This window comes from Sinohyriopsis cumingii, chromosome 1 (assembly GCF_028554795.1).
Source record: "Sinohyriopsis cumingii isolate HCF-2022 chromosome 1, ASM2855479v2, whole genome shotgun sequence".
In the NCBI taxonomy this organism is placed as follows: domain Eukaryota; kingdom Metazoa; phylum Mollusca; class Bivalvia; order Unionida; family Unionidae; genus Sinohyriopsis; species Sinohyriopsis cumingii.
Genome location: NC_142961.1, coordinates 39,447,565 through 39,468,360, shown reverse-complemented (window position 1 = coordinate 39,468,360; position 20,796 = coordinate 39,447,565). Strand labels below are relative to the sequence as shown.

Below are 20,796 nucleotides of genomic sequence, written 5' to 3'. Positions count from 1 at the left end.
AAACTCAAATTTTCAAAAATTCTCTGTGAAGTTCAAAAAGTTGCTATTTGTCTGGCATATGGAAGTGGGATAGAAGTGTTATTCTATATATAATCACTCATATGGCAAGTCCAACTGCAAACTGCATACACTTATGTTGACCATTGCATAATATGCTGGCAGATCGGAGTCACTGCAGTTAGCTAGAAGTAATTAGAACAAATGACATAGACCCTGATCTGCCAGCACATTATGTGATAGCAGATCATGTTTTATAGCTTGCAGTTGGGCCTTAGTTACATGCATATAGGATAGCTGTCTAGATATGGTGTCTTTTATATTGCATCCTAATTCATCAGCGATAAAAGGTCAAAGGTCAAGTAAGTATCATGACTAGAATTCAATTTTTGCAAGTGTCTGTATCCTTTTTCTATATTCCATATAATACAGACATTTCTTTGAGACATGGACGGTCTAGTGACCAAGGAGCCAAGACAAGTTGGAGGTCAAGGTCATAGTTTTAAGTACAGGTTATCTTGTGCATGCAAGACAATCACTCTTTTTTTATCCTTTTAGTAAGTGAAGAGACCCTCATTGTCGCATAGAACATGGCTTGCTTGCCCTTAATCTTGCTCTGCATTTCCATCATTCATTTTCATTATGTTATTATATGACAGTCACGCTTTTTTCTTTGATATTTAAGGTAAATTTTGGTAGCCAGTGGATAAGCTGTGCTTCATTTGCAAAAATATTCAAAGGGCAGGTAATAACAAGTTTAATCTTGCTAAATGGTATCAGATATCTTCATTTGGAGGTTAAATAGATCTAATTCACTTCAGACAAACAGAGAAATAGAGTGTATATTAACAATTACTATTAATTTAATGAATTTAAAGGTAGGTATTGAAAATTGCAGCTATTTTTTTTTTTAAAATAACACCCTTTTTGTGATCAATGAAAGAAAACATGAAATTGCATAAGATAAAAATGAATCAACACAATGAAAAGTTAAAATTTCAGTGCAAGATAGAGACAGAATAAATTTAAAAAATCAATTGAATGAAAGAAACTTGTTGACATTGAAAATTGCTTGTATTGATCATTCTATACTGAATATGAAAAATGAGATAAATTGTGGAAAGGCAAAAATGAACCTGTGCAAGGAAAGGCAAGAACTAAACCACAGATCTTCACCATAGCTTGACATACATGTAGAAATGACAACATTCATCAGAAGAAGTTGTAACTACAATCATGTGAGCAGTCAAAAATGATACTGTATTTATCTTGATTCATGATGCAGTTTTTTTCTTTAAGAGTCACACACGGGAAACTTGAATCACATGGGGGAGAAAAGAAAGCTGATTATATAAAAATTGGAAAGAAAGCCATTGTCATTCTATAAGTCATATAGACAGTATTCTTTTGTGTGATACCAGATATATTGTAGATGGAGACTCGGAAGGCATTGATAGAGATATCTTAGGCAGTAAAGTGGCCTCAATTTCTCTCACCCCACTAAATGATATATCTAGTACCCCACTTTAATATATTGTCTAACACTGTGGTTCGAAAAATCATAAAATTTCAGTTTGCCCAGATTTGAGATTAAAATGAAAAATCACAAAACTTGAACGTTTTTACTTATTTTCTTGTGAAATTTAATATAAATGCAATACAATTTTTTATTTGTTTACAAAAATTTTTTACTTTTCAAGGTTTCCCATCCTGCATAATTGTAGATTTTCCAGTCTTACATTTGTGCAGTTTTAGTTCACGAGACTGTAAGGCCAAGTGAGCTTATGGTATGGCTCTGCGTCTATCATGCTTCATATGTCATCCGTTGTTCACCTGTCAATGATTGCTTGTTGCCCCATTGAAGTCCATATTTCTGATCTGATTTCAATAATATTTGGAATATATCATATTTCATCAAAATCTCATGTATTTGGTATTGAGAGAGATGCATACATACTAATGAAATGACCATACATCTGATGGCAGAGTTGGTTACCACTCTGGAAGCCATATTTGTAACCTGATTGTGATAAAACTTGGAATATATACTTATGTCATCAAGATCTCAAATGACTCATGCATATTAATGATGTGATCATGCATCTGATCGGGCAAGCTGTTACCACACTTGAGATAATATTTCTGGTCTGATTTTGATTAGACTAGTGATCTCTGTCAAGACTGATAAAGAGTAATATCCATACATATAAACAAGGTGATCCTGCATATGATTGACAGAGCTAAGTTAACATTCTGGAGTCTAATTCTGAATAGTGTTTGATCAGACATGGAATTGATGCTTACAGCTTATCATCAAAGCCTCAGACAAGTTCGATAATAAGAGGGATACAGGCATATTAATAGGGTGATCATGCATTTGATTGGGTGAGCTTGTTTCTGCTCTGAAAGTCACATTTTTTTTTGGTTAAACATGGAATTTGAACTTGTATTATCAATATCTTGAATGAGTTAGACAATGAACACGATCCAAGTATAGTAATACATTAATCTTGCATCATATTAGTTGAACTTGTTTCCACTCTAGTGACTGGATTTCTGATCCAAGTTTGAGTAATCTTGGTAAAATGGATTTTTGATAAGGTTCAGTTATGAGCAAGATCAACACATATTTTGAGGTGATCTGGACATCTTATTGCCTCAGCTTGTCAGCAGTTTGTTGTTGTTGTTGTTGTTGTGGGGTTTAACGGCATTTTCAGCACACGATAGGCTATGCATGGCGGCCAGTATTAATGGTGGAGGAAGAACCCGAAATAACCCGGGAAGAACCACTGACCCACGAGAAGCTACTGGCAAGCTTTCTCACATACCCACATTGGCTGAATCCTAGAGTCAGCAGTTTGAATGAAGTGAATAAAATTATATAACTCAGACAAAAGGTCCATTGAACAAGATGTACAAGGTCAGAGAGACATAATACAGAACTATGAAATCATTAGAATTGAGTTCCTGTGTGTAATCAACATAACCTTTAAAAAGGAAACAATTTACTATTCCAGCATTTAATCCATTGTGACTTCTGGCATAATTCTCATACACCAATTAGTAAAATTATAGGAATATATGAAGGGAGCACAGAGTCAAGTTCTAAAGCCATGTAAATTTCAAAAGAGTGAATATAGTCATTTGGAAAATGAAATGATACACTTCTTCTGTGTGAAAATTTATAAGACCTTATATAATCATTGTTGTACAAGACACATACTTTACTTTAGTGACTATTTCTGATAAATCAGTAGTATTAAATAGGCTAATATCATGAAGAGTTTTATTACAAGAACATGTTAATGAAATTCAGTGCAGTTACAGATATTTCTGTTTGTAATCAATTTTTTGTTAAATATGTTTTTGTAAATGAAACCAAGGGAAGGAAGCCATGATATTGGCTATTTAACTCACAGGTTTGGGATTACAGAGAGTTCTTCACTTTGCCCCCAAAAATGCAAACAAGATTGATAAAAATGGATATTAGAATGTAAAATGGATATATTTAAATATAACAGTTTATAAAAATTAGCAAAATGATGCACCTTAAATACTAAAATATTTTTTAAAAAGTATCAAATAGAAACATAACATGGTTCAAAGTAAAATAAAAATAATTGTCTGTTTGGTTTGTAAAATAGATGAATCGTTACAATCTCAAAACACTTATATTGATGCTTTGTTTATGATGACTGGATGAAAAGAAACATGGAAACATTTAATATGAGGTATTGATGTTAGAAATATTGTACATTTGTAGGCTAATATAAGCTACATGCATTTTTAAAATTTATGATCTGAATTTCTTTATAAATATAGTAATTGTGTTTCTATTTCTGATAATGAATTTGTTTAAGTAAGAACATATTTCTTGTAAAAACCATGGTTGAGTTCAAACATTTTTTGGCAATAATTATTTCTATTGTTAGTTTTGCCCTAATAAAGTGCCAGAAATATTTGTAATTTGAATGTTATCGACTGCATTTTGCATTTAATGGCACTATTTTTGTTCTCAATGCCATGACTTACAAATTATGTGAAATGTGTATTTGCATATTTAGCTTTGCAATGCTTTTCTCCTGAAATGCTTCCAAAGTTAAATACGTGTAGTGAAAAAAGCAAATGTCATTATAAAAAGAAACTGTCAGTTAAAATTATGATTCATGTGAAAGTTATTTGACTCTATAGACTACAAATTAAAGTTTCGTCTGTAAACCTAACTTGTAAAGATTTTGGATGGCTTCAATTACGAGCAAGAGTTTGGTTTAGTTTGGTTTGGTTTGGCTTGGCTTGGCTTGGTGTTTTATATGCCACAGTAACACAAAAAGCTTATTTAGTGCCGAGGCAGTTGGATTAAAGTGCCTTGCCAAAGAAGCTGACTCGTGTTTTGAGTCAGTGGTAGGATTCAAACCTGAACCCATTTGGTTGCAAGTCCTGCACATTAACCACTCAGCCACCATGAATCCCTAAGAGTAAGAGACTGTTCATATTAATTATGCCTTTATCTCTGAAAAGACTATTGAAAAATGGGTAAAATCAACAGGATATAAAGTTCAGTATACAGTTTTACAGAGGTTGTGTTCAGGTTATTGAAGCCAGATGAGCGATATCATGCCCATTTGGGTCTCTTTTTTTTTTTTAAATGATCATCATCGCCATTATCTTTGTTATCCATTCTCAGTACAATGGAGTTCTCTCTGGATGATGATGGTCAGTTTATTGTATTATGAGCTACCTACGTTAATTTTCAGTTCCTGGCAATATTCATTCAGGTGTTGCAGGGAATGACAGCATTATGGCCACTGGGGTCTTCTCTGCCAAAGAATTACTGAGGGTAACAAGACGTAAGTATTTTTGTGCCATTTTTTTATCATTGTGAAAAACATAAGGAGACATAGATATTGCTTTCAAGCAGTCTCATTCAAGGATCAGACTAGTTGAACTTGTCTTGAAAAATCCCCCTCCCCCCCAGTTATTGTCTCTCAGGGCAGGTCACAACACTTTAATCAGTAAATCTGCTTATTGAGAATTGGATCTCTCAGACAGATGGTCTCATAATAGTGGTTTTTCAAGACAGGTTAACTGTAATAATTTTATTTTGGTTGCACCATTCATCAGTTAAACTATAGTTCTTTGTCATTACCATTCCATATTCTGTATAATTCATTACAGTAAGGTGCTCTATAAGGTAGAAAATCAGGATTTATCATAGTTTTCCAATGGTAAGCCTGAGCTGTGTGATAAGCACATCCCCATTTGCCATATAAACACACTTACAAGTCCAGTCCAGTTGTAAGTAACATCCTGATCTGACAACACATAATGTACTGGCAGATCAGGGTGTTTGTTTTTTGTTATATTGATTACTCTTAATAAACTGCAGGGACCCAGATCTGTCAGCACAGTATGCTATGGCAGGTTTGGGTCTATGCTATTTGGTGTTAGACATGATTTATAAGTGAGTGTAGATGGTAACAATATTTTTGCAAAGCAGCAGCAGGGAAGTTCTACAGACCAGACGGTTCCAGCAAAATAAACCTTCCTACGAGAACATTTCCCGTAGAAGCCTCAGATTTAAAAAATAAACCTTCCTGCGAAAATTAATTTGCGTAAATTCGACCCAGAGTGCAATTTTTGTGAGCAAAATCTATCATTCTGGACAAGTAAAAAACACTACTTTTCGGGGGGTGGGGGGTGGAAATTTATTTTGGTGTCATTTCGTACGAAAAGATTGGGCTGCTGATCCTAATTTTACCTCGCATTAAAACAATATAGTTGAAAATAAGATGAGTCGAAAAGTTAGCACAGTTGGAGAGCCTCAATCTGCTAGATTAGCGCGAGATCAATTAGCGGCATTAAAGAAGCTAATTCCGACAAAACGATTATTTAAGAAAAATGTTCGTGGTTACGAAGATATGCAACATGGAATTTCAGAAACTTCGGCAAAATGGTTGAAGCCAGTGACCGGAACAATTGAGCAGGTTGTATATGGCGACGAAAAAGATCCAGATGCTAGAAAACGTGGAATCTTTCCTATGTTGAAAGGTATTGAGGATCAATCACGAACATTACCCGAGCGATTAGCAATAGCAGCAGCGGCGCAACAACTTGCAATTGCTGATGGAGGAAAACCTGGAGGTGGAAAACCTGGAAAAGGAAAACCTTTAATGATAAAAGGGAAGTTTAATATCGATAATTTAAGAGAAAATTTCACCGATGAGGGATGGGAAATAATATCGCAGCCCCTCTCGACATTGTATAATATAGATGAGATTGGCCAATTTGCGGAGGAATATTTTAGTAGTCGAACTGAATTTTTGACTGCAGTGGGGAAAAAAAGATATGCAACTCGCGATAATTGGTATGATATGGTATATAAAATTTACACACAAACAACATCAATAAGTAAGACAGCGGATCCGCGTTACAGAAGATTTTTAGAAACAGCAAGAGATACACAAAGATATAATAAGCAAGAGGCGGAAGAAAGAAAACAACTGGAGAAAGAAAGAAAACAACTGGAAAAAGAAAGAAAACAACAGGAGAAGAAGGAAAAAACTAAAACACGAGGAAGAAAAGCAGCACCACAGGAAGATATTCAACTACAGGAGCCAATATTTCAACCAGAGGAATTAGGAGCTAGACCAAAGGAAGATATTCCACCACAGAAAAAAGAAAGAAAATCAAGAAAGAAAAAAGATCAGAGTGATAAACCAATAATTGTTCCCGAATATGTACCATCACCGGCTAGTAGTTCGTTTGTTCTTAGTCCTATAATATCTGCTGAAAATTATTTGGATAAAAACATGTTGCATTTAACTCGCAACTATGATTCAACAGTTCAAATGGCTGCGGATAATTCTCCGGAAAATAAAAAATTACTTTTGCGAAAAGATATTGATGCTGATAAAATTGAGGAAATTGATTGGCTAGCAATGATGTATTTTGGTAGTATAGAAAAACCAGTAAAATATGATGATGAAAATTTTAGAAAATTTTCATCAGATGTTATTAAATACAGACTTGCGGGTGCGAGAAAGACAATTTCGCCACCTAAAAGTAAAAGTTCGTCACCCAAAGATAAAGGTTCACCACCTAAAAGTGATAGTCCTGAATCATTTTCCTTTGATCCTCACCACTCTCCTCTTTTCTCTCCTACATTATATCCAAGGGAACCTTCTGCATTCCCCTCTTGGAGACCCCCACCTGTGGAACCAACAGCGTCAAACTACAGGGGTCCCACTGAAAAACCATTAAGATGGGGAATTCACCCCGGGGAGGGTGCAACACTTAGGGGCGGTACCCCTTCACCTCCACTAGAACAATATTCACCACCGACGTCGTCAGGGACATCACCAGGATCAGCAGAGGAGAAGAAATCTTCATCGCCGTCAGATGAAGTATTCTACGTAACGCCATTGGAATCTCCAGAAACAAAAAAAACAGGAAGCGGATATTCAGTTTGTCCCGATAGTGTTGTCAACGATGTATCTCGCCTCGAAGTATTAATCGGAGGAAAGCGAGCAGGAAATAATTCTCGTGAGATAGTCAACGAAGCATCAGATATTTGTCAGCGATTATTCCGTGGTGGTATCATCGATTCTCACATTTACAAGGAGTTTGTCGATGAACTCATCGATTAAATCAATACAATTGAAATAACATGATTATTCATAAACATCAACGCAGACCTAATCAGGTCCGCATAGTAAACTCTCGATTGCCAGTATACAAATATATTCACGGTAATGGATTTGGCGATATCATTGGAAGTCTTGTCACGCGAGTAATACCTAAAATTGGACCAATGGTAAAACAACTAGGATTAAAAGCAATAGGAAAGATAGGTGAGACTGCTGTTTCTGGTATCGGTAATTTGGCCAGTAAAGGCTTCAACGCTATCAAAGATAAAATATTAAGTTTAGTACGTAAAAAGCAACCCGTCAAATTACCCATTACCAGCGAAATGCCACCCGAAGTCAGTAAGGCCATAAATGATGCGGCAAATAAAAAAATAAATGATCTAGCACAGGAAGCTGCTATAACAAATCTAGCACAGGAAGTTGCTAAGACAAATCTAGCGCAGGATGTTGCTAGGACAAATCTAGCAAATACAAGTTTTGTTTCAGGCGATGGTCTTCGTTTTAGACGATATTATTAATAATAAATGTTCTCACAAGTGTCAAATGAAGTATTTGACATGGATGAACCAGTAGGTAGGGATACATCAGTGCGAGATTTCCAGTATTTCTCGTACGACACAGTTACACCAAATACTGATAATCGCCTGGAAATTCAAGTTCACGATACAACAAGATATTTTCTTCCATCTGAGGCATATATCGAAGTTACCGGTGAAATTACTAGAGATGACGGCGTTACTCTCTATGGAGCAGATTTTAGAGTCGGATTTGTTAATAACGGTATTATGGCATTATTCAAGAGCGCCACTTACATGATTGATGGAAAAGAGATTGAGTCAATTACCAATGATGTTGATTTAGCAACAACGATAATAGGTCTAGCGAGATACTCGGATGATTTTACCAGATCAGCTGGTCCGGGTATGATGTTTGCCAAAGATAATTCTGATCGTCCCGATAATAGACCGCTTGATATTAGACAACCCAACGATCGCGCCGCTCCCAATCCAGCCCCCAATGCAAATATCCAAGATCTTCCTGTTGGCACTAATCCTGATTATAATCTTGGATTTGCCACGAGAAAATCCATGTTGTGGGATATACGTAGAAAATTCTCTTGTGCTATTCCGTTATCTCATATATTTGGATTTTGCAGGCATTTTAGAAAAGTTATTTACGGAGCAAAGCATACCGTAACATTTATTAGAAAAGCAGATAGTAATGATGCTATTTGGCGAGAAGGTGATATCAATTACCAAACGAACGTGGTAGGTGCAAATGATACCACGAATCATGGAGGTAGGGTAAGATTACTAAAATTTACCTTGTGGATGCCAGCGATGACTCCATCATTAATCGTGGAAGAAAAATTATTATCATTTATGAATCAAGGTGGTAAATCTATCATGTCATGGCTAACAACAACAACAGATTCCACAACTACTGATATTGATGGTGATTTTACTTGGCGCATTGCATCGCAGCAAGGTACCTCTGCGCCACGTCATATCTTTGTCGCTTTTTTGCATACACGAAGATATCATCAATTATATAGCCACATGATATTCGATAATATTCACGCAACAAACGTGTCACTGAGAGTAAATGGCCAACAGGAGCCATCCGAGGAAATATCCATCAATTTTGAAAATTATTCGACAGCTCGCGCATATCATCGATTGTTAAGTTTCATGGGTCGCGATCAAAATATCGATACTGGATTGCAAATATCACAACTAGATTTTAATAAACTTTATCCTATTTATTACTTTTCCTTGGAACATCTCGATTTGATAAAGCAATCCGTCGTCGATATTCATTTCAAAGCTAGAATTCGAACAGGAAATAATTTATATAAGGTATTCGCAGTAATTCTCAGTGATAGAACAATGTTCCTGGAAGGCATCAGCGGTAGAATGAGAGTTATCGATGCACCCGTAGAGAACATGTAATAAATTCTAAATTTAGATTAAGTGATTATTAATATGCCATACGATCACGTCAGCGTAACTCTGACCCCCGGTCAGGTGAAAAAACTTCATGCAGCAACAACAGCGCGACGAGGTTTAAGTTTAACCTTAAAAAGTAATCAACTTCACGGTGGACCTAACAAACTATCGTTAACTAAAAATCAACACGGACATTTCACCAGAGCCAGATCAGCAAATACTGGTATTCGCTTGAATCTCTCAATAGGAGCAATCAGAGATATGATCAAAGTAGGTGGTATTTTTCCATTGGCTGCGCTTATACCCGCGTTAATAGCAGGCGCAAAGGCAGTAGGATTAGGTGCACTTGGTGGGATAGGTTCCGCAATAGCAGGAAAAGTTGTTGGAAGAGGATATCGCAAAAAAAAGGGAGGATTTCTCTTCCCCTCTCTTCTCGCAAAATTGTTGCAGCCGCAACAAGGATCCGGCCTTTACCTAAGACGACCCCCGTACGGATCCGGTCTAAGTCGAGCCTACCAGCCTCAAATTTAGATTTAATCAGTGAAGCAAAAAAAAAGAAAATAAAATTTTTCAGAGGCGTATTTATGCGAGATCAACTACCAGATAAACCAAATCTCACCGAGACAGGAATAATAAACCTTGATAAAAATTCCGGCCCTGGCACTCACTGGGTTGCGTATGCGATTAATCCTCGCGAAGTTATTTACTTCGACTCATATGGATTAGCACCGCCAAATGAATTTATCAAATATGTGTCAAAACTAAAACTTCCGGTTTGGTATTCAACACTTCCAACACAAACATTAGCAGATCCACCAATATGCGGCCCGGAGTCAATTAACGTCCTTGATGCAATTTCAAAATCATCTCGTCCTTTTCGCAAAATTTTATTTGAATATACCGTAGATAAATATCATGGTTGACATTTACGGTAGGTCTCTCTTTAGGAAAGAAAAAAAAGATGCAGTCGACATCGATACATCAAAGTTTGCAACCAAGAGCGATATTAACAATCTTTTATCGTTGTCAGAAGTTGATCCTGGTGAAGTTGCTGTTTTTCAAAATACAGAAGGGCGATTACAAACTAGCAACGTTAAAATAACTGACATAATCAAGCGAGACGAATACCGCGATCACATTAGTCAATTTACTCGCCAATCGGAGATGGTATTAAAATCTGTTGCTGATATCGCCGATATTATAGCAAAGTTACCCCTGAAGGCCGATAAAGCATTACACGACGAACTTCAAGATAGAATGACAAAAAGACTTAACAAACTAAATAACGATCTTAAAAAACTTGACGATATTTTAGCTAAATTTAGCAAAAAATTTGACGAGAATATAAAAACATCCAGTGATACTTCCTCCGCCGCAAACGAACTAGCAAATAAGAAAGCCGATCAAGCATCACATGACGATCTTAGCGAGAAAATAAAAAAAATCAACGAGGAAATTACTAATATTCTTGCCAAAATTAACGAAGTAAATATCTCGATGGGTCAGAAACCATCGATCGACGATCTCAACAAAAAAATCAACGAGGAAATTATTAAACTCGGTAATGTTGTTGTTCCTGAATTTACCAAGGGGATTAACGTGATGCAAGGACAAATAAAATCCATCAACGATGAAATTAACGTGGTACGTGAATTGGCTCGTCAAAAGTTAGATATATCAACGTACGACGAAAAAATTCGAGATTTAAACACGAAACTTCTTGCTGCAACAGCAAAGATTGACCAATCCGTCGATAAAACTGGTCACGCCACTGACGTAAAACAATTAGGTAAGGAAATTATCGAAACAACCACAAAAATTAACAATATCAACACAAAAATATCGTCAATGAAACTTGGAAAATTATCGCGAATTTCGATACCGGATGAGGTAGAAACAAAAAATCTACAATGCCATGTACCATTTGTGGTAAAAACATATTATGTTAAATGGACACCTGAGAATAACACATTTAACTTCACCGCGCCAATTACTGGCATATATCGAGGATATATTATCATATCGCAAAAATTCAATGTAATAATGGACGAAGAATATACTGATTTTCAGGAATATAGTCCTGGTTTTTTTATTATTACTATATTTGAAAATCAAACAAAAACATTTAGGATGGAACCGCAAGCTAGAACTATGATGTTGGCTGATTGTCAAGTAATTTTCGAATATTTATCTGGAATTGCCACAATTGGTTAAATAAATAACTAATAAATGACCGCATCTGATTACCGCTACAATCAGGCGCGATCATGGCAGGATTCGCTAAAAAGTCTTCTCGATGATTATCAGACAAAAATAAAGAAATATCAACGAAGGTTAGTTACCATTGACGTTGCTGTTTACGCAGTATCAGCTGTGGTCGCTGGTGCAGGAATAATTCTATCCGCGGTAACAATGATAGCGCCAATCGTAGCAACAATAATAATCTCGTCAACAACAACAATTGCCGGTGTTTTAAATATTATCGCAAAAAAGATATCCTCGTGCACAAGTGAAAAGTTATCTTCGTACAAAAGTAAACTAACTAAAATCAATGACGCATACTCGAAGTTATCATCGCTACTTTCTGAAAGTCTCAACGATGGTATTATATCCGATCTAGAATTTTCTTCAATGATTAGTATTTACTCGGAGATTGAACAAATGAATATTAATAATGTCCGAGCTAGCCCAGATCGTGACAAACACGACACCGCCAACAACAACGTTAATATCGCTAAGTTCAACGAAACCCGAGTTTAGTATTAATTTCTCAACACCAATTAGCGTTAATGAAATTGCGTTAACACAATTGCGCGTCTACAACAGCTGGCCTAATGTTAGATCAAAATCATTCGGTAATTTGATGCCAAATAATTCACTTGTTTTTGCAAATAAAAATAAACCCGATGGAACACCCGATTGGATTGTCGTTGGTATACCAACCGGTAGTTACGAAATTGATCAGCTGAATAATGAGTTTACTACCAGAATATCAAATTTAACCGGCGATGCTACTCCGGGAATAAAGATATCTTCACATGATCCAACACTATCGTCAATGATAGAAGTGAAATCACCGTACGTGGTAGATATTTACCAATCATCGATCAGGAATATATTAGGTTGGCCCGAGGTCGCACCTCTGATAAAACCAAAGAAATCGGATGTTATTATTCCAGGTTGGTATGATGAAACCCTTCCAGAACTACCGGAACCAAAAAAGGAAGATTTTACAACCGACGAAGGATGGTATGGAGATATCAAACACAAGCCTCTGATCCACAGCGCCATCAATCTCATGAATAACCACAAATTTAATCTAGTAATGTTCGCTTTCACTTTTATTAACGAAAGAATTCTCTCGTGGTTACCTCTTCCTAAAATTCCCCCAGATGTGAAAATCTTCGACGCTACCCACATTAACAGGATAATAGCCCCCATAGACGGTATCTTGGTAAGAAGAACTCTAGACGAGTTTATTCAAGAACACGAATTACAATTAAATTTATTGCGAGGATCATTTCATGAATGCATCCTAAATAAATCTGGTTCATGTAGCGAAATTATAAAGCACGTGAAAATTTTAAATCAACTTGCGAATGATATTGAATATTATCATGATATGTTTATTCGGGCGATAGTCGACGATATATCAATTGCCGACTATGTTCTTCCTATTAGCAAATTCGAGTTGATCAAGAACTCGGGTGAAAAACAAAAATTCATGAGAGTATTTGAATTAACCGAGGAAACACTGCCAAATTTCAAATTTCCCAATTCTGATTTTGATGCGATGAGAAAATCCGTCACTGATACCATTGATGATTTATTTCCGAAATTACATGCCGCATGGACCAAAAAAATACATTCAGAATTAATTCTTAAACACAATAATGATCCTGCCGGGCAAGGGCGGCATATCTCGCCTGGTATCGTCAATATAACGGAAGTTATCGCGATTTATCTTCACGCGGATGTTGTCGAGGGTAGCTATAATGTTGATTCGTCAGTGTCGAATCAAGCGAATCAGGGATTTGTATTGTATTCGTTTTCACCTAGCGCATCTCCCGGTTATTTGATAATAAAAGAACCAATGAATCCGTTTTACCTGCGATGTCATAATCGATTATTGACAAGAATAAATTTCAAACTAACGGATCAGAAAGGAAATTTACTTGATATACGAGGAGAAACTGTAAGTATCAATCTTTTGGTGAAATCGTGAGAATCTCTGATTCCTGATTTTTAAATCGCAAGTGAGATTTTCCAAATCTGTCTCCGTGGGAAAAATGGGCGAAAAAAATAAATAAAATCCAGGGAAATTTTCAAAATTAATCTTTTTTTTTTGTTTTGCGGAGATATTCAATTATTCTTCGTCACTCTCCGAATCAAATATTATTGGTACATAGGAGAATTTGATCCACGAATCAGCATCATAAGAAAATGTTGCGTTGTATTTTCCTTCTGCCACTCGTTTTACTGAATGCGAGTCAATAACGAAATATTTTGCTGCTGCAGACATCGATGTAAACGCGATTTCCTCACCTGTTGCTTGATTCACTGATTTAACAGTCCTCGAATAATTAGGAAATCCACGGTTATTACCAAATCTTGAATTTTCACTCTGGGTTACCGCGCGCAGATTGGAAAGTTTATTGTTAAGTTTATTACCGTCAATGTGGTCGATAACAAGTCCAATCTCTATTGGTCCTTTGTAGCATTCGAACACAAATCTATGATTCGAATAACATTCTGTTCTTTCATTTCTTTTATGGACTGTAAATTTGAGATATCCCGAATTACAAATACTACCAACACGTTTCTTTGTTTTGATGTTTCTGACATTACCATCCTCAGATGCTTCGTAACCTTCGATGATGGGATGCGATTTATACTCGCATGTGATTTTCATTGTGGGAATCGCTGATTTCATTTCCATATATGATATTCTCTTTGTTTAAATCGAAATTTGCTTTGAAACGATTAATATAATCTTCTTCACAAGATATCACTGACGAGGATCTTTTTTCATAATATCTCCGTAACTCACGATATTTTTTCCCTCCACAAGAGAAACACAATCGAGTCCTTCCTCGAATGCCAACTTGGCAAACTAAACATCGCTGTGGTCCTTTGTTACCTCGTCGAATTTCGTATATGTGAGCGCCACAATATTCACCTCTGCAGGATTTGTCACATGACTTTGTTGATCCGACTATTATCCATTTGCATTGCATATTATAATTTAGATATTTGTCTAAAATATAATAATGGATTTATTTGATCTCGATGAGGCAGAATATATCATTCCTGAAGTTGATAGTGCGAAGAAGGAATTTTTTGATGATGGAGCGATTCATGTTTGGTCGACATGGAAAACTAACTTTGTTGATGCTACGATGAATTTGGAGCGAGCGAAAAAGATAATCGAACATATAAAAAACTCACACAAAGAAGAGAGATTTATTTTCGGAATAAAATTTATTGCACAAATGCCCGATGACATTTGGATTATTCGTGATAAACGAGATCCAGTACGTGGCGGTAAGAAAAATGTTGTTCTTGATAAAAATTCGAAACCAGGATTGTTATTAGGGATTGATGGTCCTTATTATGCTAGGGCGTATCCTTCTAGTGCTGTTGTCTATGGAATTTATCGGCTGAATAATAATCCTGATGTGAAAAACCTACCTACGATGAGGGAATCGCCGAAAATAAATTGTGTAGCTGAACGAGTTATCGAGCACATGAGGAATGCTCGTCGCGGATCTGGTCTGACTCAATTGAGATTGGATAAAATTAATTCATGGGCAAAGACAGTTACTGATGGCGCATCAATCGATGATGTTGCTGCGTTAAGTAAGAAACTTAAATTTCCTATTACGGTTAAAACACTATCGGGTGAAATATTATATTCATCGCCGTATAATTCTCGAGGAACACCAATCGAAATTGTTGATCATAATTCACATGCGTGGAGTCAGTCGGTAATGATATTCCCGCGAGATCGTGTTGTTAAGTTTTATCCCGTGGAATCTGGGAAAGATAGTTCCGATGCAATGTTTAGATATATCAAACTATTAGCCAAGTCCGATCCAATATCGATTTGGTTATTTTCTAGCGAAGAAAGATACGATCAATTTATCTTACCACGCGGAGATATTTACCGAGATGAAATATTACATGAATCGATGAAAAATATCGCGGAGAAGTATTCGTCAAATCCAGATCAGTTACTGACAAATTGCTTTACTGTTCCGTCTGTTGCTGCTCACGCTGCTAGAGAAAGAAATTCGTGGAAACCTACAAGAAATGAATTTCTTAATGATATTCAACTTAGCTGTATCGAATACGGCCATGGAGGATTATGGAATACCAAATACTATTTCGAGGATATGATTTCCGTTGATATGAGCGCATGCTATCCTGGAAGTTTTCTCGGATATGGCGATTGTGCGGATTACTTTGCTAAATTCGGTCATCCTACTAACGAGATGACGAGAGTGGCAATTAACGGACCGTTACCCGATTTTGTCATGACCGGATTCGCTCATGTTACTTCATTCGAACTTGCTGAAAATTTGCATAAAATTTGTTATATTTGGTTTGGTCGGCATTTATCTCAACGCAGATGGGTCCCTACGGTATTGTTGAGATATATGTTGGATTCGTCGATGTTGATATCGCTGATGGTGAGTGAAGCGATTATATCGTATAGAAAGCAGACCGAGGTGTGGTTACCCACGGATTGTGAGAACGCGAAAGATATTGGAAGAAAAATAATTGGTAAATTTACTCAAGGAGGATCAGTTGATCATAAACATCGCCACGCTAGGTTATTTATCAATGATGCTGAGATGGATTTTATTATTGCCGATACAGTGTCTCGTGGAATATTTTGCAGTAGAGAAAATATTATTATTGATGGAGAAAAATTGGGTACCGTGATCACTTATCTCGATGGAGAATCCGCGCAGTATACTCATTTAAGATCATCGATGTTAGCTTATGTGAGTATCAATTTGCTGTCAATGATAAATAAATTTGCCGATATCGCGGTAAGGGTTGCAACGGATTCATTTTATATCAATAAGAAATTTCAATGTAGATTGGAAAATTTAATCACCGATGGTTCCTGGGGAACTTGGAGAATAAAAAACGAGGATATTCTAGATTATTGTGAGGACGCGGATGTAGAAGATTGCGATAAGTTTCATAAAGATAAATGTGATGAAGTATCAACAGCAGTATCAGTGTTCGATCCAATTTCACGAAACAAATTTGTTTACCTAAATGGTCCTGGCGGCAGTGGTAAAACAACACGAGCGATAAACTTATTTTCAAAATCTGATATGATCGTGTTGACTCCAACTCACAGACTAGCGCGAGAAATAAAACAACGTGGCGTTAATTCTTGTACGTATCATAGTTATTTCAAGTACAGCGGTGGATTGTGGGATTCAGCTCGAATGGGAAATAAATATATCAACAAGATTATAATATTTGATGAAATTTGCACGGTAAATTTAGTTGTGTTAAAATTATTCCTAAGTTGGTTGGAAGAAAAAAATACTGCAGTAATAATGTGCGGCGATCACGGCCAACCTGATCCTATTGATGGTGAATCTCCACACGGGTGGCTTAGAAACTTTGTAGATTATTATGAAGAGATTGATGCTGATTATAGATCTAATGATAATTTATTGACTGAGTTTAAAAAAATGATTCGATTGCAACCTAATAAATTTCAATGTGATGTGATGAGAAAAATAATCGACGAAACTTCGATGGATCTTTTTCTAAATTTGTGGCGTCCAGATCATCTGATTGTTGCTAGTAGGAAAATTATTCGCGATGCTATTCAAGAAATACTATTTAAGCTTCACTGTGAGAAATTTCCAACGTTGCAGGTGCCGTTGTGTTATAGGCCAACTGATACTAGGAAACAAAATATTAATGTTACTTTGCCATGCGGAGAAGAAAAAATATTAGTTTTGAATGATATTATTTTCGTTGATATTAATCTTGTCAATGATGCGATAAATGCCGAAAGATCGCCATGGAAACTCGGATACGCAGCAACGATACATTCATCACAAGGATTAACAGTAGATGGTCGAGTCTGGATTGTCGATGATAGAATTTCCTGGTCAAATTTAGTTTATCTAGCCGTGTCTCGAGTAAGAAAATTATCTCAGTTGGGTAGAATTAAATTTCACATTAACGACGACGGCGGTAATTGAGTATCTCTCGGTATTATTTGTAGTTCTTCTTTGGTAAATCCTCGTTGTGGTGCTAGTGAATCTAGAAAATAAATCGCTGGCCTTCCTGATGATCTTGTTACAGCTGATATTTTATGTGTCGTAACACTCCAGTTTGGATCAGTTGCTCTTTTTCTGCCACCCTCGGCTTCTCCCTCCTTATATAAATATCTGACCGTGACGCTACCTAACACAGGTGGAATAGTAGAATCTCGCTTTAGTGGTATTTTTGTCTTTGTAATTGCAATTGCGGGTTTCATTGATATTGTTCGTGTTACTTCGTTATTTAGCGCATTAATCACGTGAGGTAATCTTGTTACCCAATCGTGAGATCGTTTATCTTGAATAAATTCTCTCGCGTACTGATATCCGAATAATCGTTCTGCAAGAGTTTTATTGAATCTCTCAACGATAGCTTGATTGTGATGAACACCTACAATACCGCGACGGATTTTAACATTATTCTTTTTCATCAGTGAAGTAACCGCGCCAAGAAATTCTCGACCTGGATCAACCTGGAGAAGCTTCGGCCATGTTAATGGAGATCGTGAATAAATTTTCTCAAATGCTTTTGCTATTTCCGTTGCTGTTTTATTCGATAATGGTTCTGCTTCCTTGTACCTACTTGCAATATCAACAACCGTCAGAACATATTTGTATATAACTCCGTCAACGGTATCGTAAGGAAGAAACATAAGATCAGCCTGATGGACTTCATTAGGGACGCTGACAGAGAAACTCGCATATGATATTTTCTTAGGCGGAGGAAGATAAATTTGCCAAACTGCTTGCCTCGATAGCCACGATTCAGCGACAGATTGCTTTACTTTTGCTGCCTTAGCAAGTTTGGCTATTGCTGATTTTCCTCGCCAAAATCCTCGCGGAGAATAATATATTTGCTCCATTATAAATTACCAGCACCTAGTACTAATTTACCTTTCATCGCGCCTTTTATTAACCAAGTTGCCAATTTCTCTTTGAAATTTTTATCAGGAATAGCATCTATTGCGTGAATTAATTTAATATCAGCGAGATGTCTTTGTTGTAAATCTCCGCTGCGATATGCAAGATCGTGATAGTAGCATGCGTTATCGATAGCGTTTACTGGATCCTCGCCAGGATTTGGTTGATTATTATCGTTAAGTCTTATATCTAGCCTTGTACCAGGTCCGCAGTAATTATATCCTGGTAAATGTTTCTCTCCGGGATATTTCGCCCAGGGAGCTCCAGGCAGATTTGTTAAGGAGGTTGCGATGTCTCCTCCGGTTCTACTTTTTTTTTTACAAATCTAAACTTAATTGTCTTACAAACTTCACATTCTCCCTTAATTGCATTCCTGTTGTTGCGTGTAACGACTTCGATTGGATTTATCGTAGCAGTTCGAGTGCGACACTTAACACAATATGAATCCATAATATTCTAATAACATGAATGTAATTGATTTTTCAGCCACAAAAAAACGCGAGCAAGTAAAACATATCGAGGCATTACCAAATTCGATTAGAATGATAATCATTGGACCATCTGGTTCTGGAAAAACGCAATTGTTGCTAAATTTGATTATGCGATGGTTAAAATGGGACAAATTGTATTTGGTTGCGCCATCCGTTGATGATCAACGATGTTATCAAGTACTAAAGGAATTTAGCGATAAAACTGAGGATGGCACGATAGAATTTATAACGGATATCAATGAGGCTCCATCAGTGGAAAGTTTAGACGGCGATACTAATAATCTTGTTGTTTTTGATGATGTGATGCTGGATAAGCAAACTAACCCAGCTAGGATATTCTCGCGTGGCCGACATAGGAACACCGATGTGATTTACGTGACGCAGCGATATACGCAAATTCCGAAGGTTATTAGAGATAATTGCAATATCTTGTCGGTTTTCAATGGCGTCGATACGCACACGTTGAGAAATATACATCAGACTTGGTGTAACGGCGATATGGACATAAACAAATTCAAAAATTTCTTCAGCCGCGCTCAGGCAACACCACACGGTTTTGTCACGATTAATCTTCATGATCCGCGTAGTAGATATCGAATCGGTCTCGATCAAATTTATTCATGAGATCTGCAGCCCAATCTTGACAAACTGCACTGACACCAGAATAAATTCCCCCCCCCCCCGAAAAGTAGTGTTTTTTACTTGTCCAGAATGATAGATTTTGCTCACAAAAATTGCACTCTGGGTCGAATTTACGCAAATTAATTTTCGCAGGAAGGTTTATTTTTGAAATCTGAGGCTTCTACGGGAAATGTTCTCGTAGGAAGGTTTATTTTGCTGGAACCGTCTGGTCTGTAGAACTTCCCTGCTGCTGCAAAGCTTTAAACAAGTTACCTTGACCAGTTGTAAGTACACCCCAGATTTTTTAGCAAAGTTTTACAAGGGAGCCCACCTGACCTATTATAGTAGTGGTGCTGTACATTTTTCTCAAACCCACGTAATTTCATCCCTCATACTGGTATAAATATGTAAATTTATATATTTGTTTTGTCTGTAATTTTTGATGCTGTTTAAAAATGTTAAGGGATTTACTGATAATGGTAGGCAAACAAAATTATCATTTCAAGTAGACATGTGTCTAAGAGTTGGCGGGGTTTCATTTTCATATGTGTCTGGCATCACACAAGAATAATTTAACCTCTCGGTGCTATAAATTGGTCTAATTGAGATCTTGTTTCACCTGTATGTTTCAGTTACTTCCCATCATTATATAAGCCAAAAAGAAATTACACCATGACTTGGATTGGATTAGCCTTTGAGTCATTTGATCATTTTGAATAAATGTGGACCACTTTATTTATTGATGTTAAAATAAAATGTAAACTTTGTTGATAGAATGTGAATCTTTTTTCCCAATGCAGGTTAACCGAAATTGTGAAAGCAGTAGTTTTAAATGATAAGGGCATTGACGAGGCATCTGATTTAAGGC

At 36.5% G+C, this 20,796-nt stretch overlaps 1 protein-coding gene across 3 annotated transcripts in view; it reads left to right on the top strand.

The window, feature by feature from the left end:
* Positions 1-20,796, top strand: part of LOC149806748 (nuclear factor 1 A-type-like) — a 148,033-nt gene that overhangs the window by 72,449 nt on the left and 54,788 nt on the right. For 2 of the 3 annotated variants that reach the window (XM_089957162.1, XM_089957147.1), the window contains exon 5: positions 4,752-4,844. The exons of the other annotated variant lie outside the window; for it this stretch is intronic. In XM_089957162.1, the coding sequence (XP_089813288.1) occupies positions 4,752-4,844 (93 nt within the window). The remainder of the gene's footprint in view (positions 1-4,751; positions 4,845-20,796) is intronic. 3 annotated transcript variants of the gene reach the window in all.